We start from the raw sequence: 16,302 nt of genomic DNA, 5'->3' as shown, positions 1-16,302 counted from the left end.
CTGTCATATTCTGCTCCCTATCGCAGAATGCTGCGGAAGTCACGTGGCGGCCAACTGCGCATGCACAGCGGTAGGAATGGGCGGGACTAGCCGTACTATAAAAGCCTTGGTCGAGCCCTAGTCGTCCTCTGTTCGTGCTGGAAGGTGAGTGACCTGGCGGGTGTGGGCTTCTGGGTTGGCGGGTGTGGGCTTCTGGGTTGGCGGGTGTGGGCTTACCCTCTATTTCTTGGCACGCTGGGCGTTGTCCGTACCCCAGTGTGTAATGTAAGGAGGAAGAGAATTCCCGGTGCTATGTCTTCGGTGCCAGCCTTTGCAATAAGCTGGTTCTATCCTCAATCGCTGGGACAAGCGGTAGCCATGCGGGGAGAGCAGCTCACCCCTAGGGGGGGGGGTCATGTGACCCGGAGCTTCTCCCCCTGTGTGGAGCCTGGCAGGGATGGTGTGTGCTGAACCTCTGGTGTCACTGAGAGCAGGAAGTCAGGCTTTACTCCTAACTGGGGACACCCTTTAATAAGAGGCTCAGTGCTATTTACCATGCTGGATGGTAAACAATTTTTTTCCTGCCTGGCCACCTAAAGCTTATCATTCAGGAGGCTGTGTACCTACCTTAAATGTCTGATCATCAAGGACTTGTATTAGTGGTCGTGTTCTGAGATCTGCCCCGGGGGTGTAAATGGCCTCATGAGAAGCAATGCTGCTTCATACAATGAATGAATTTTGGTTAGAGGTGCACCAAATGGAAACTTTGGCATGAAAATGCAGGACCTATTTGGTTGAAAACCTGGGGGGGGGGGGCGGTGTTTAAATCAATGAGTTTGTGTTTATTTATTTTTTATTTATTTAATCTAAGGCAATGCCAAAAAATGCAATTTGTAGCCAATATGATTTGGCTGCTGAAATTTCCATGCATCTGTAATCTTGTTGGTGAATATTGAAGTGTAAAATGCTAAATGTTGGTGCAGTTTTTCTTGTTGGTCTTTAACCACCTCCCTACTGGCAACTGTATATTTTATTGCAGGCATAACCCACTTTTATATACACAATGGGGTTTGTTTACGATCGCTGGAAAGCACAATATCAGGCTCACTTCTGCACAGAAACCAATGAGCTTCTAACCCCAGCTTGTTCAATTAATCTTTGGTAATAAAACCTGGGAGCTCATTGGCTTCTATGCAGAAGTGAGCCTGATTTTGTGCTTTCCAGCTTTAGTAACTAAACCCCATTGTGTACTTTAAAGTGGGGTATGCCTGTATACAGGATTTATATAGCGCCAACCGTTTGCGCAGCGCTTTACAACATCAGGAAGACAGTAGTCACAATACAATTCAATACAGGAGGGCCCTGCTTGTTAGAGCTTACAATCTAGAAGGGATGGTCAAGTGGAACAAAGGGTAGTAGCTGTGTGGGGTGATCAGATGGCCAAAATGAAAATACAGTTGTTGGGTGTGGGAAGGATAGGCTTCTCTGAAGAGGGTTTTTGGGGATCCTCTAAAAGCTAATAGAGAAGGAGATGGATGGACAGATTGGGATAAGGAGTTCCATAGGCTTGGAGAGGCTCTGGAAAAGTCCTGGAGACAAGCATGGGAGGAGGTGATGAGAGCAAGGGGTCTTGAGAAGACCAAAGAACGATTAGGTTGGTATTTAGAGACTTGGTCAGTGATGTAGCTGGGGGCAGAGTTGTGGATGGCTTTGTAGGTAGTTTGTATATTGTATTTAATTTGTTGGGTGAGCGGAAGCCAGTGGAGGGATTGACAGGCGGAGCAGTTGGTAAAGTGGATGAGTCTGGCAGCATTCACGATGGACTGAAGTGGGGCGGGGGGCCTTGGGATAGTGTGCAGAGGTAAGCCAATGAGCAAGGAGTTGCAGTAATTGCAGCGAGAGATGACCAGGGAGTGAATTAAGAGTTTGGTTGTCTTTGGTTAGAAAGGGGCGTATTTTGGAGATGTTGCGACATGATGCTACACTTGTATATGAAGGCAAAATGTATTAAAACACTTTGCTTGTCTTGCAAAACGCTCTCAAACCAAGGTTTTACTGTACTTTAACAGGTGGCGGAAGGTAGTCCCTCCTGCTGCCACCATTACTGGGCACTCCCGAGTGATCGGCAAGCAATAGGACAGGCGGCATCCGTCTCCAGCCTCAGTGAAAGAAACTGAAGCTGTCCGTCCCACTATGATGCCTCTTTACTGGCATAGTGGCCTGTGAAGCTGCCGATCAGACAGATCTGTGTCAGATTGGCTGCAATGAAGTCTAAATGATGGGTGTGTGTGTGTGTGTGTGTTGGCTTTTGCCATCAAAAGGAAAGGCATGTTATCATTCCCTTTGACGGCAATAAACACGATCAATTAAAAAAATCTTCTTGCCCCTTCACCCTGTGCTTACACTCAGTGGTGAATGCACAAGTTGGTCCCACACGCATATGTAAACCGTAATCTCACCTCGCATGTGGGGTATCGCTGCGTTCGTCTGAGAACAATAATTCTAGCACCAGACCTGTTACTCTATGGCTAATTTAAAGTACCCTAGTTTGTAAGCGTGGCATGGCCATCTATTTACTCAGCACAACATTTTTCATATTTTACCAAAAATTGAGCTAATGTCTCGCAGTGCTTTTGGTTGGGCTTCAGGGATGCAGAAAACGACAGGTACATAATGTAAACTAAAGTTGGCTATTTTCCCCTTCATGCAGGCTGAACAAGGGCTCTTGATTTCCCCCATCCATGCTAAAAGGCAGATGGATAATTGCCTGGCTATTCTGATGGCCATCCTTGCTGATTCCTTGGGAATCGGTCTGAAATTCATTCATTGTTTGACCAGCAAAAGCTCCTCTTCTGGGCTGAACAAAGGTTTCCTCATGACTGCGCAGTACTTTTTGTAAAGATGAACTTTGCTTGCTTTGTTACTTAAAATATGGAGTTTATGGTGAGACTGAAGGCTAATTTTCTCAACTTTGTATTCTCTTTCAGGGCTGTTTGAGGTGAGAAACAATCGAATGAAAGCTGCTGGCTAATGTGACCATCGGAACTAGTTCTGAAGTTCGTAACGCTTCATACTCTTCTCTGAAGCAAACTGATGGAGGTTAACACTGGTGCTGTGTGTATGTCTGTGGATAGTTGTATGAAATGGTAATATCTCATGTAACTGTCTTTACAAATAAACCACTTATCAAAACTGTGCTTCCCTCTCTTTTGTATATTGAGAAGTTCTGTTGGAGCAAATTAATTTTGAAACTGATCAGTTGAAAGTAAGGGGCACGTGTGAATAATTGTGGCTGCTTAGAACAGCAACTAAGGTGGTAGTAACTTGGTTGTGCAAACATGCTGTGGTAAACCTAGTGTGTATTTTTGATAAATCTCCCCATTCTGTAAAATATATAAAAGAATATAAAAAAAGGGGTTAATACTGCCCGCAATGCGCCTCTGCAGAGGCGCATTGCGGGTGGTATTACCGCGGTTTCCCATTGATTTCAATGGGAAGGAGCGGTAAACACCCCGCTCCTAAGATATGGCTAGCAGGACTTTTGGAGCGGTCCTGCTACCGCACCGCTTCAGTGTGAAAGCCTTCGGGCTTTCACATTAAAGCCTGCAGGGCAAGATTTATTCATGCGGTATAGCAGCGCTATTTTTTGCGCTGTACCGCATGAATAACGCCTCAATGTGAAAGGGGCCTAAGAGCTGGAAGAGGAGATTCCAACACACTGATTGTCCCAGTGAATGGCTGTGCAGCGGTGGGTATCAAAACGTCTCCTCATTGGGAGAGTAGGCTGAATTTCTAGCATAGCTAGAAAACTGACAATACCATGCAGGATAGCACAGCATGGACAGTTTTAATTGACAAGCGGATGAACACCAGGGATTTCACTTTTAGAAGCAATACAAAGAAAACTACGTGGTAGGTACACAAAGTGAGGGAAGATCACCTTTAGGCCTCATGCACACTGGATGTTTTTACCACAGCTGTTTTGGCTGCAGACTTTGTTCTACAGTCATTAAACTCAATGTTATCCTATATATGTCGATGCACACAGTCTGTTATCAGCAGTTTTGGGCAGTGGTGTGTTTGAGCTGTAAAAAAAACGAGTGGGTTTCTGAGACCTTTTTTTTGGCTGTAAAAATGCTCAAACTTCGTCACCAGCATTTTTTTATGTTTTTGATTCGTTGGAGCTAGGGTTGCAACTAATTAATTTTTGGGCCAATTTGTTGGGCAGATTACAAAATGCAAATTGCTGCAAAAACACATTACATGCTTTTGTGCAGCTTCTCCATTGAAGTATATTGAACCAAAAAAAAATGGCACCGTTTTGCGTTAAAAAAATCCTTGCCCTTTCCAAATACGCAGCAGCTGAAAAAATCATGAATGTGTCCCATAGGATAACATGCAAATGAACTGTAGTGTGTTTCTGCAAAAAACAGGTGTGACCCAGGGCTGAGATGTTTAGTAACATAATGGTTAAAGTAGAAAGAGCAAATCCCACAGTAAAAAAATTAACCCCTTACAGTAGCTGTAAGGGGTTAATTTTTTTACTGTGGGACAGTGACTGTAATATTTACAGAAGCGATTTGCTTTTTTTTTCTACTATAAAGGGCTAATTTTAGTTTTTAACCCCTTATGTTACTGGCCGATTAATCGATTATAAAAATTGTAATCGACTAATTTCATAATCGATTAGTTTCGGCCCTAGTTGGAGCATTTTTCTTAAAAAAAAAAAAGCTAGTGAACACTATTGGGGGGGGGGGGGGGGGGGGGGGGGACGGAGGGAAGAATTGAAAAACTCACTGCAAAGCTATTGGTTAACTTTTTAACATCCAGCGTGCATGAGGCCTTAAAGCAGTGGTTCTCAGCTCACTAACAGGCCAGGTTTGCAAGATGACTGGAATGCATCACAAGTGATGTAATTTGCTGCTCAGTGATTGCAGTATTCTAGTCTGCATCTCCCCAAGGAAATACTTAAAATCTGGCCTGTTAGTGGGTCCTGCAGGACAGGAGGTGAGAACCACTGCTTTAAAGGGTTAGTTCGGCATTACAAAAACCTGCTTATGCAGATAAAAGGTGTTTTTTGGATAAAACCTTTTCCCGTTTATTCCATTAAGTGTATACTACTACTATGAATTTTATGTTTCCTCTTGAATCTTCTTACAATTAACAGATATATGAGAGGATTTGGCTCAGTAGTAGAGATGTATCTTTTAGGTAATTATACAAAGGCATAGTCTCCCTACATCAGGGCTCTCCAAACTATAACCCTCTGGCTGCTGAACTACATGTCCCATGAGGCATTGTGTAAAGTTTTTGCTTAATGTTGCATAATCTCTGTAAGCCCTAGAAGGGTTAATAAAGATTGATAGGTTTGCTGTTTAAAAAAGGGAGGAAAGCTGGTTGGCACTGACAGAGCGACCATGCTTCTGAAATGCAATATTCTTGTGGAGCGCTTGCATTGGGTTCCTGGACTTACAAGTGCCACAAGCTTTGCATTGGAGCCTGGTGCTGTGCGGAAGGCATGCTCTCCCTGCCAGTGGTAGAGCCCACGCTCAGCTACCACCTGTCATTGAGGCTTGTTCCCAGCTGGCGCACATGCATCTCCGTCCAGTAGGTTCTCAGTTCATATGATGCAAAGCCTAAAAACCACACCGTCATGTTTATTTGTACGGTTTTACTTATAAGTAGTGCTGGAAGTAAAAAATAAAAGCTAGACTTGAGGTGGTTAAAGTGTCTGTAAACCTGCATTTTTCAATTTGTACCTCTAGACAAGCCTTATAGGCACAGTAAATATCTCCTAAATGTGCGTACTTTAGGAGATATTTACTCTGTACTACGCTAATGTCGTATGCGCTGTGAAGAAATTGCCCTCAGTGCTGTTTCTTCACTAGCAAGTGCTGTGACTGGTGGCTCCCATGCGCATGTGTGGAAGTGACTCCTGCCAGTTCCAAAGCTGCGGCCCTGGAAGGAAAAATGGGCAAAGATTGTGGCCTTTAGCAGGGACAGCATGGACTTCCTTTGCAGTGGCCCATAATGGGCTAGCATATGATGCATACTGGCCCATTATACTTTTAAGGGAAGTAAAACCAATCAACCTTTCTTTAGTCTTTCAAATAATCCTGTTAAGACTTATTCACGTTAACCTTAAAGTTGCTGCTCCTCTCTGCTAATGCAATTGCTGGCTTCTTCTAGCCCAACATGTAGATGGCTGTTATTTTGAATTTTACAACTCGCCATCTAAATCGCCAACCTCATTTCAAAATATCGCCCAAAACCTCCTCCTTTTAAGACTTTCTGCCTTGTCAGCTGTTCCCATACTTTCCTCCAGAACATCTCTCATCCTCCTAGAACCCTTACCACAAGCTGTCCAGCTACCCCCTCCCACTCCCCCCCCCCGTCTGCTTTTAAGCAGTCACTGAAAACGAATCTTCAGGGAAGTCCATCTTGCCTCCACCTAATAAATGTCATTCAGCAAACACTGCCAATACCGGTTGCTTTTACCATAAAGGCCATGTTCTTGTCTCCTCCTGAGTTGTACCAAAAATCTTCAGGCATAGCTATCTTCTGTAAATGACCAATTGCTCTGTCCTTCATGTAATGGAGATGAGACGGGCATGTCTGTAGTCCATATCAGGAGGGTGACAAACATGGTGCCCTTCATAGATACCCTTGAGTAGTGATATTGACACCCACAGACAGCAAGTGTGTTATTTGCAGGAATACCAGGAGACTAGAAAGCAAAAGCTTTTGGTGTTGAGACCAAATGCAGCCACCACACTGAGGACTAGTGAATGGCAATATTGAATTTTGGGTTTAGATATAATAAATCCACACCCAAAGTAATATTATATGCCACCTTGCTATCCACTCAAGAAATTAGAACATATAAGAGAAAAGGTACCATGGTTCTGCCAGAATCAGAACGTGAATGGCAATGAAAGACCAGTGTAGCAACTTCATTACGGGCAATTGTCACCTGAAACCACCATAGAATGTGAAATGATGGGATCGGTTTAACACACCAAACCTACCCCTACACACCTTGCTTTGTGCACTGGTCCATATCATTTGGTGGGGGGATTATGGTGTCGGGTTGTTTCTCAGGGCTTGGTACCAGTGAAGGGAACTCTTAAGGCCTCAGCATACCAAGACATTTTGGACAATTTCGTGCTCCCAAGTTTGTGGGAACAGTTTGGGGACGGCCCCTTCCAACATGACTGCACACCAGTGCACAAAGCAAGGTCCGTAAAGACATTGAAGAGCGTGTTTGGGTTGGAGGAACGTGACTGGCCTGCAGAGTCCTGACCTCAACCCAATAGAACACCGTTGGGATGAATTTGAGTGCAGACTGCAAGCCAGGCCCTCTCTCCAACATCAGTGCCTGACCTCACAAATGCGCTTCTAGAAGAATTAAATTGTCAAACGTTCCTATACACACACGCTTAAACCTTGTGGACAGCCTTCCCAGAAGAGTTGAAGCTGGTATAGCTGCAAAGGGTGAGCCAACTCAATATTGAACCCTACGGACTAAGACTGGGATACCATTAAAGTTCATGTGCATCCCAATCCTTTTGGTAATATAGTGTATTTCGCGCCTACACTGAGCTTATTTGTAGAGTGACTCGAGGGCCCCTTTCACACTTGTGCGACTTCACTGCGATTTTGCTGTGATTTCAGGGAATGCCTGTGTAATTGGCATCAAAACCGGACCAAAGTAGTGCAGGGACTACTTTGAAGTCGTACTAATGTGAATGGTTGTCATTGGAAATCATGGGGAACGACTTGTCATGCTACTTTGCAGTCCCAAATCATGGGACAAGTCGTACACGAGTGTGAAAGGGGCACTTAAAAATAAAATAAAAAAAAAGCACCTCTCCCTAGGGCTTTCACACTGGAATGGTGTGCTGGCAGGATGCTAAAAAAAGTCGCAAGATTTGTACTGTTGAACAAAATTGTTCTTGCTGTCTGACAATTTTACATGCATGTAGTTTAAAGTATAACTCCAGCCAGAATTATTTTTCTATTGGGTAAAGTGAGTAAAAGTCAGAACCTTTGTCAGGTTATTTTTGTCGCCCATTGGGGTGATGTGTTAGAAACAACACTGTTCCTGGGACTATGTGATGCCAGCAGGGGCATAACAGCAATACTTTATTTTTAGTAGAATGGGTGAAGGTTGCAAAAACCCTCCATCCTGTCCATTTTTCTTGCGGTCTTTTGCCCCATAATAAAACAATTCTCTACCAGTGACAAATTTGTAAAATTTAGAGGAAATCTATAAGGGCCTCAGACAGCAAAAACCTGGCAATCATTTGAATCCTTCGCCACTCTATCCAAAGCTGAAAAGTACATTTTCATTTTCTAATTACAGGTACTTGTATAGCGCCATCAATTTATGCAGCACTTTATATATGTATTGAACATTCAAATCACTTCCTGCCCTTAAGGAGCTTACAATCTAAGGTCCCTAACTCAAATTCGCACATACTAGGGTCAATTAACCTACCAGAATGTCTTTGGAGTTTGGGGGGGGGGGGGGGGACTGGAGATACACTTTAAGGCACAAATGCCATATTGCATTTGTGACTGCAATACTAAGTCGACAACATAACCATCATGAATTTTAATTCAGGTTGCAAAGTTAAAATCCACGCACAAACATCCTAATATATGTACCCTTTCACAACAGATCAGTCTCTGCTTTATTGAAGATGCTCAGACTTCATCGGCTGTGGATATCTCTTCGCCAGCCTAGAACACAATATTTTGGGACAGATGCTGGTACCAGAGGGAAGGGAGGTTGGTATAAGTTTAGTATTGGCTGAAAATCCAACATTGTATTGTGCATATTATTTAACCACTTGCCCACTGGGCACTTAAACCCCCTTCCTAACCAGACCAATTTTCAGCTTTCGGTGCTCTCACATTTAGAATGACAATTACTCAGTCATGCAACACTGTACCTATATGACATTTTTGTGCCTTTTACACACAAATAGAGCTTTCTTTTGGTGGTATGTGATCACCTTCGGTTTTATTTAATAATTTTGCGCTATAAATGAATAAAGACCAACTTTTTTTGTAAAATGTTTTTTTTCTGTTATAAAGTTTTGCAAATTAGTAATTTTTTCTTCATACATTTTGGCCAAAATGTATACTGCTACATATCTTTGGTAACAATAAGCCAAATCGGTGTAAATTATTAGGTCTTTGCAAAAGTTATAGTCTACAAGCTATGGTGCAAATCATTGAAAATTGATCACATCTGATGTACTGACGGCCATCTCATTTCTTGAGACCCTAACAAGCCAGAACAGTACAAATACCCCCCAAATTACCCCTTTTTGGAAAGTAGACCGTCCAATATATCTAGTAAGAGGCATGGTGAGTTTTGAAGTTGTGATTTTTTTTTCCCACAATTCTTTGCAAAATTACGATTTTTCCCCCCCACAAAATTGTCATATTAACAAGTTATTTCTCTCACACAACTTATGCATACCACAAATTACACCCCAAAAGACATTCTGCCACTCCTCCCAAGTATTGCAATACCACATGCGTGAGACTTTTTCACAGCCTGGCCACATACAGAGGCCCAACATGCAAGGAGCACCATCAGGCATTCTAGGGATATATTACACATCTAATTTCTAGACAAATTTCTTACACTTTTGAAGGCCCTGGAGCCCCAGGACAATGGAAATGCCCAAAAAATTACCCCATTTTGGAAAGTTAACACCCCCGTTTATATTCTATGGTGCACAATGAGTCTTTTGAACAGTCATTTTTCTCTCCCACAAGTTTTGGGAAAATGTGGAAAGAAAATGAAAACATTTTTTTTCCCACAAAATTGTCAATCTATAGGATATTTCTAACACATAACATGTACATAGCAAAAATGACACCCCAAAACATATTCTGAGTATGGTGATATTACATGTGTGAGACTTACACAGCCAGGCCACATATAGAGGCCCAACATGCAGGAAGCACCATCAGGTGTTCTAGGTGCATACATTTCAAATCTAATTTGACTACCTATTACACTTATGAGGGACTGTAGTGGCACTGATGTAGAATGGATGAGCCATGGATGAAACATGTATGAGCCATGGATGGATTGATGAGACATGCATGAGCCATGGATGGAGCATGTATGAGCCATGTGTGAGACATGGATGGGTGATCCATGGCTGGGCACAGATCAGAGTTGTGGAAACTCCAGATACAGCCCACAGCGCTGCTGCACCTGACTCCCCCCCCCCCCATCTTCTCATGCCGATCGTTAGTGTGTGAGGAGCCAAACCGGTCAAGCTAACTACTTGCCCACCAGCCGCCGTAGTTCCTCTGCGGGAATTGCCGTAGCTATACGGTGGACACTTTAAGGGGTATAGGGGAGCAGGGCCACCCGCGATCGCTACTCAGAGAGCCAGAACTTTCTGACAGGGAAATAGAGTGAGATCTGTTCCTAGTGATCAGAAACAGTGATCTCTCTCTATTCACTGTCAGTATACTGTCCCCAGAGTTAGAAACACCTACCTAGGACACATTTAACCCCTTGATTGCCCCCTAGTGTTAACCCCTTCCTTGCCAGTGACATGTATACAGTAATCAGTGGCTATCATTTATAATAAAAAGTGCTATAAATATATCCCCTATTTTGTAGACGCTATAACTTTTGCGCAAACCAATTAATATACACTTTTTTATTTTTTACCAAAAATATGTAGAAGAATACATATTGGCCTAAACTGATGAAGAAATTTGTTTTATTTTTTTGAAGATATTTCTTATAGCACAAAATAAAAAATATAGTTTTCTTCTCAAAATTGGCGCATTTTATTGTTTATAGTGCAAAAAATAAAAAACGCAGAGGTGATCAAATACCACCAAAAGAAAGCTCTATTGGTGGGGGGAAAAAAGGACATCAATTTTGTTTGGGTACAGCATCGCACGACCATGCAATTGTCATTTAAATTGATGCAGTGCCGTATCGCAAAAATGGCCTGGTCATTAGGGGGGGGAAATCTTCCGGTCCTTAAGTGGTTAAATGTTTTTACATTATTGTAAGTAAATTACAGACATTTTTTTAGACTGGCTAAAATATAGAATATTCCCGGAAAGAAGGGAGAATGGGTGAAGAGAATAGTTAATGTAGTCAAGCTGTCAGTAGGTATTGGATATTTTGACCATAGGTTTTTTACACTTGAAACTTAAAGTGGATGTTAAGCCACACTAACCTGTATACACCATCAGCACTGCCTCCTATTGCAGTGTCCCCCTCTGTGTTTGATTTATAAAAATCAATGCAGCAAATACCTAATTTCACAGCCAATGTTGCGATCACATGACTGTCCAGCTTTCTCCTTTCCTCCTCTGAGAGATGTAACGGGCGGGGCTGAGATTCCCCTGCTGCCGTCAGTCTGGAGGGGAGGTGGAGAGAGCTGGCTCGTCATGTAATCGCAATCTTGGCTGTGAAATTAGGTATTTGCAGCATTTATATTTATAAATCACACACAGAGGGGGCACTGCAATAGGAGGCAGTGCTGATGGTGTATACAGGTTAGTGTTATGAGAGCAGCGGGAGGGGGACGACACAGGAGCAGATAGAAGGCTGTGGACGACAGAGGCACGTAAACTGACCACAGTGTCAGGGCTCAGCAGCCATCATACACCGTGGTCAGTTTACAGAGGGGAGGGGAGAAACTGGCAGGATTAGCCAGGTGTTACGGGATGGGGATGGCAAATGACACTGTGTCATGTAACATGCTTTAAAAAAGCAGGATCACTTTTCAATCAATTAATCCCACCTGTAACATAGCAATGCACTTCTTGGTAAGTGAGGCTGCCTAGACACTCCTGTACCTGCAGCATGTCTATAGTCTGAATCCCAAGCACAAGTGCTTATGACTGCTAGTCTCAGGAGAGCTGGAGTGAGGTTTGGTGATGGCAATACTGTGCTGCTCACTATTATCTTTGCTGCAGAGGAAGCAAAGCCCTGCCTCTACCAAGATGGCTATGTCAAAGCAGAGCAAGGTATGGTGAGTCCGTATAGACCAGCTGCAGGGAACCTATAGGCAATAGTAATGACTAGTCCTTTTCCATCCGCTGGCCTTTTTTAGCACAACTTCCAACTTTAGGGCAGAGAGGTTAACAAAGTAGCTGAGATCCTTTTCTTGTAAGGCATGACTTGGATTTGTAATGTAAGCTATATGAAGATATACTGCTTGATCACTGAAAATAAAGGATGCCCATTCCTATGGGGAATAGAATTCCTCCATCTGCTATGCGAGCTTTGGATTTATATTTCAGATATACAGCTTTGAGGCTGTGTGCACAGGAGTGCCTAGGCACAGTAATATACCAGGAAAAACACTGCTATTTTTCAGGAGGAAGGTATTTTTTTTAGGATACTGCTTATGCACAAATAACATTTCTAGATGTTAGAGATTCCTCATCCAGGGGTTCTTTGCCGCTGCTCTCAGCTCCTTCTGTTCAGTGTTGACCACCATAGCAGGCCTCTTGCCATGGGGGTAGATTTGCTGGCTCGCTCTTGAGCTTGGGGTGTGTACATCCATACATACACACAGCATGGTTTTGCCCCACCCCACTGCTCACAGGATTTGATTGACAGCAAAGTCAATAGCTCCCATTGCTGCCTCTCTCTTCTGTGAACGAAGAAAGAGGAGAGAGCCGCTACAGACAGGCACAGCACTGGATGGAGTGAGGACTCAGGTTGATATGTAGGAGGATGAGGGGGGTGATTCTTCCACTGAGACATTCTTATTTGGTTATAGGGAATATCTAGGAATGAAATACAAGGGAGTGCATTAGGGTAAAAAATGTCTTGGCTTTAGAACCACTTTAAAGTGGTAGTAAACCCTGCCGATTTTTTTTTTTTAACCTGTAAGGCAAAAGGCATAATGAGCTAGTATGCAGCGCTAGTTGTCACTATTCACAACCGTGACCACTCTTTCATATGGAAGACCATAAGAGAAAAGATTCTGAAGGAAGAGGGATGTGTCAGAGTCCAGTGAGAAAGATGTTAATGGGGTGAGGTGTGCTCTCCACTGCAGATAACCTCCACCATGTACAATCCACTACAAATCACTTCTCCCGTGTGTTACTCACCAGACACTGCTAAACTGCATCGACCGTTCCTCCTCCACCTCCAAACTATGACTGATCCATGGGGCACTCTCCTAGTAGTCTCAAGTGAGAAGGGCACAAAGGACTGGAGATAGTGTAATCCCGTTTTAAGTCTTTTATTCAACAAATGACATTGATCGTTCCGTTTACACTAGGCAGCGCTATCCATTAAAATAATTTATATAATGTGTCGTTCCTGGCTCACTAGGGGATAAGTGTGTTACTCCCGTTCACCGTGGACAAACAACACAACACTTCCGCCTTCTGGAGCGCAGCTGGAACGCAACACGTGACTTCCTGTTGCCATGAGGTCACGCCCTGACGTTTCGTACTTTCGACTTCCTCTGGGGGCGCGGCCTCACGGCACGACAACATACAATATATAGCAGTCATACTGCTGAGTTATTTGAATCTGTTTTAAGTTATCTGTGTAATCCATAGCACCGAGATAGTGAGAAAAAGCTGAGAACGTCACTATTTTTTTTTTTGTTATGCACCGCATACTAGCTCAATATGAAATACATACCTTAGAACAAGGCGTCGCAGGTGATCCCGGTCCACGCTGAGGGAGCGGACATTTTCCCTTGGCGTGTCTTCCCGGGTATCGCGGCTCCGGCGCTGTGAGTGGCCTGAGCCACGATGTTGTCACTTCCGCGCATGCGCACAGGAGACTTCTTTCTGGAAAGGTCTGGCGTCTGACGGACTTTCAGCCGAGAAATTCAGGAGCGCATGTCCCGCTGAAGTCAGCGGCTCATTGCAAGGGGAATATCTCCTAAACCGTACAGGTTTAGGAGATATTCTTTTTACCTACAGGTAAGCCTTATTATAGGCTTACATGTACAGTACAGACCAAAAGTTTGGACACACCTTCTCATTCAAAGAGTTTTCATGACTATGAAAATTGTAGATTCACACTGAAGGCATCAAAACTATGAATTAACACGTGGAATTATACATAACAAAAAAGTGTGAAACAACTGAAAATATATTTCATATTCTAGGTTCTTCAAAGTAGCCACCTTTTGCAGCAGACACATCTCTAGAACTGGTAAGAGGAGACTGTGTGAATCAGGCCTTCATGGTAGAATATCTGCTAGGAAACCACTGCTAAAGAAAGGCAACAAGCAGCAGAGACTTGTTTGGGCTAAAGAACACAAGGAATGGACATTAGACCAGTGGAAATCTGTGCTTTGGTCTGACGAGTCCAAACTTGAGATCTTTGGTTCCAACCCCCGAGTCTTTGTGCGACGCAGAAAAGGTGAACGGATGGACTCTACATGCCTGGTTCCCACTGTGAAGCATGGAGGAGGAGGTGTGATGGTGTGGGGGTGCTTTGCTGGTGACACTGTTGGGGATTTAATCAAAATTGAAGGCATACTGAACCAGCATGGCTACCACAGCATCTTGCAGCGGCATGCTATTCCATCCGGTTTGCGTTTAGTTGGACCATCATTTATTTTTCAACAGGACAATGACCCCAAACACACCTCCAGGCTGTGTAAGGGCTATTTGACCAAGAAGGAGAGTGATGGGGTGCTGCGCCAGGTGACTACCTCTTGAGAATGCCAAGAGTGTGCCAAGCAGTAATCAAAGCAAGAGGTGGCTACTTTGAAGAACCTAGAATATGAAATATATTTTCAGTTGTTTCACACTTTTTTGTTATGTATAATTCCACATGTGTTAATTCGTAGTTTCGATTCCTTCAGTGTGAATCTACAATTTTCATAGTCATGAAAATAAAGAAAACTCTTTGAATGAGAAGGTGTGTCCAAACTTTTGGTCTGTACTGTAGGTAAAAGTAAAAAAAAAAGGGTATACAACCGCTTTAGGATTGCAAATGTTCACTTTGGGAGTTCAGACCCACTTTAGCATATTGTATAGTGTTAAGTTAGCAAACTGATAAACTTGCCCTTTTGTCTCATATCTTTATTTTTAATTTTTTTATTAGAAAGTCTTCGAAACAGTATGGGTGATAGAAAAACTTGGGATAACATCTACTCCAAAAATTCCCACAATGGATTTTCACATTTCGACTGGTTTTTCGGTTATGAACAACTGAAAGGTCGTCTTCTCTCCCTTATTAGTGAAATTGCTCTGGGTGAGCACACTGGGTCACCAATACGTGTGTTGGATTTGGGTTGTGGCACTTCTGATGTTGGAGTTGGTTTATTTCGAGACTCTCCGCTTCCACTTCTGATATCCTGTGTGGATAACTCTGCTCCTGCAATTCACGCTATGAGAAAAAGCCTTCTAACAGAAACGCCCATTGTGCCTGCCCATCAAGATTCCCAACTGGAATATTTGGAGAGTGATGTTACTCAGCTTCATGGTTTTCTGTCTGGTAGTGTATCACTTGTCTTGGACAAAGGGACCTCTGATTCTCTCCTCCGATCAGGAAGGGAACAGGCTCAAAAAATGGTTTTGGAAGCCCTACGGGTTCTGAAGAAAGGGGGAAAATTGGTTCAGTTCACCGATGAAGATCCAGATGCCAGACTTCCTTTTTTAGAAAAACTTGGAGCCCAACCAAATGTGACATTTCACGACTTAGCGCTTAATGATGGAGTGACATACTATGCATATATTGTGACCCGAGTCGCATAGGCATCAATAAATCAGTTGTTTTGTTTATATTTATTACAAAAATAATGACTTGGTATGCAAATTTACATTAAAGGAAATGTTTACAGAGAGAAATACACAGACTGGCATTGTTCTTAACAACCCCTTCCTGCTGCTGCCTTCTGTCCAGCGGAGGTGCGTCCATAGTGGGCACAGGAGCGCCGTCCCCTCTCTCCCCTGCGCCGTCACTCAAGTGTACAATACATAGAGATTCATGCATTGCATGAATCTCTATGTATTGTCGCCGCTGCCCCTGGTGAGCGCCAGCCATCTGAATAACAGCAGTTTGTTGGTGTTTGGAAGTGTTTCCGATTACAGCCTGTTGGCTCTAATCGGCTTCCAAATAGTTAACCAGGGGACACAGGGGGTGTCCGTTCCCTGGTTAACACTGACACTTGTCTCAGCCAATCAGGTTCACTGGGTCTGGTTACCGGTAACCTGATTGGCTGAAGCGACATCGAGGGCGGGACTCGGGAGAAGACATAGAGGGAGCGCAGAGGGAGCGTGGAGGGAGGATGGCTGACCCAAGAAAGGTAAGTGCCGGGGGGGAAGCAATCTGGC

The 16,302-nt window shown here is 43.5% G+C and overlaps 1 protein-coding gene and 1 non-coding gene across 5 annotated transcripts; both read left to right on the top strand.

Moving 5' to 3' along the window:
* Positions 1-39: 39 nt before the first annotated feature.
* Positions 40-15,816, top strand: CSKMT (citrate synthase lysine methyltransferase). Of its 4 annotated transcripts, none has more exons than XM_040328933.1 (4): positions 40-144; positions 2,967-3,125; positions 8,663-8,772; positions 15,071-15,816. In XM_040328933.1, exons 3-4 carry the CDS (start codon positions 8,685-8,687, stop codon positions 15,721-15,723), a joined length of 741 nt encoding a protein of 246 aa, XP_040184867.1. In that variant the 5' UTR covers positions 40-144; positions 2,967-3,125; positions 8,663-8,684; the 3' UTR covers positions 15,724-15,816. The 4 variants fall into 4 exon arrangements, with proteins under 4 accessions (XP_040184867.1, XP_040184870.1, XP_040184868.1 ...); XM_040328934.1 differs by having other exon boundaries at positions 133-144; positions 2,967-2,977; XM_040328936.1 differs by lacking the exon at positions 8,663-8,772 and having other exon boundaries at positions 129-144; positions 2,967-2,977.
* LOC120918119 lies at positions 217-350 on the top strand. Its single transcript, XR_005744328.1, has one exon. It is a non-coding gene; the product is annotated as a small nucleolar RNA SNORA57 (small nucleolar RNA).
* Positions 15,817-16,302: the final 486 nt, after the last annotated feature.

The sequence above is a fragment of the Rana temporaria genome, chromosome 11 (genome assembly GCF_905171775.1).
Source record: "Rana temporaria chromosome 11, aRanTem1.1, whole genome shotgun sequence".
Classification (NCBI taxonomy): Eukaryota; Metazoa; Chordata; class Amphibia; order Anura; family Ranidae; genus Rana; species Rana temporaria.
Note: the sequence above shows the minus strand (reverse complement) of the source record. Positions and strands in the feature narration are given on the sequence as shown.

Coding starts and splice junctions, on each gene's coding strand:
- CSKMT (XM_040328933.1), top strand. CDS start 8,685: ATGCTCAGACTTCATCGGCTGTGGATATCTCTTCGCCAGCCTAGAACA. Junction 8,773..15,070: donor TGGTACCAGAGGGAAGGGAG/GTTGGTATAAGT, acceptor TTTTTTTATTAG/AAAGTCTTCGAAACAGTATG.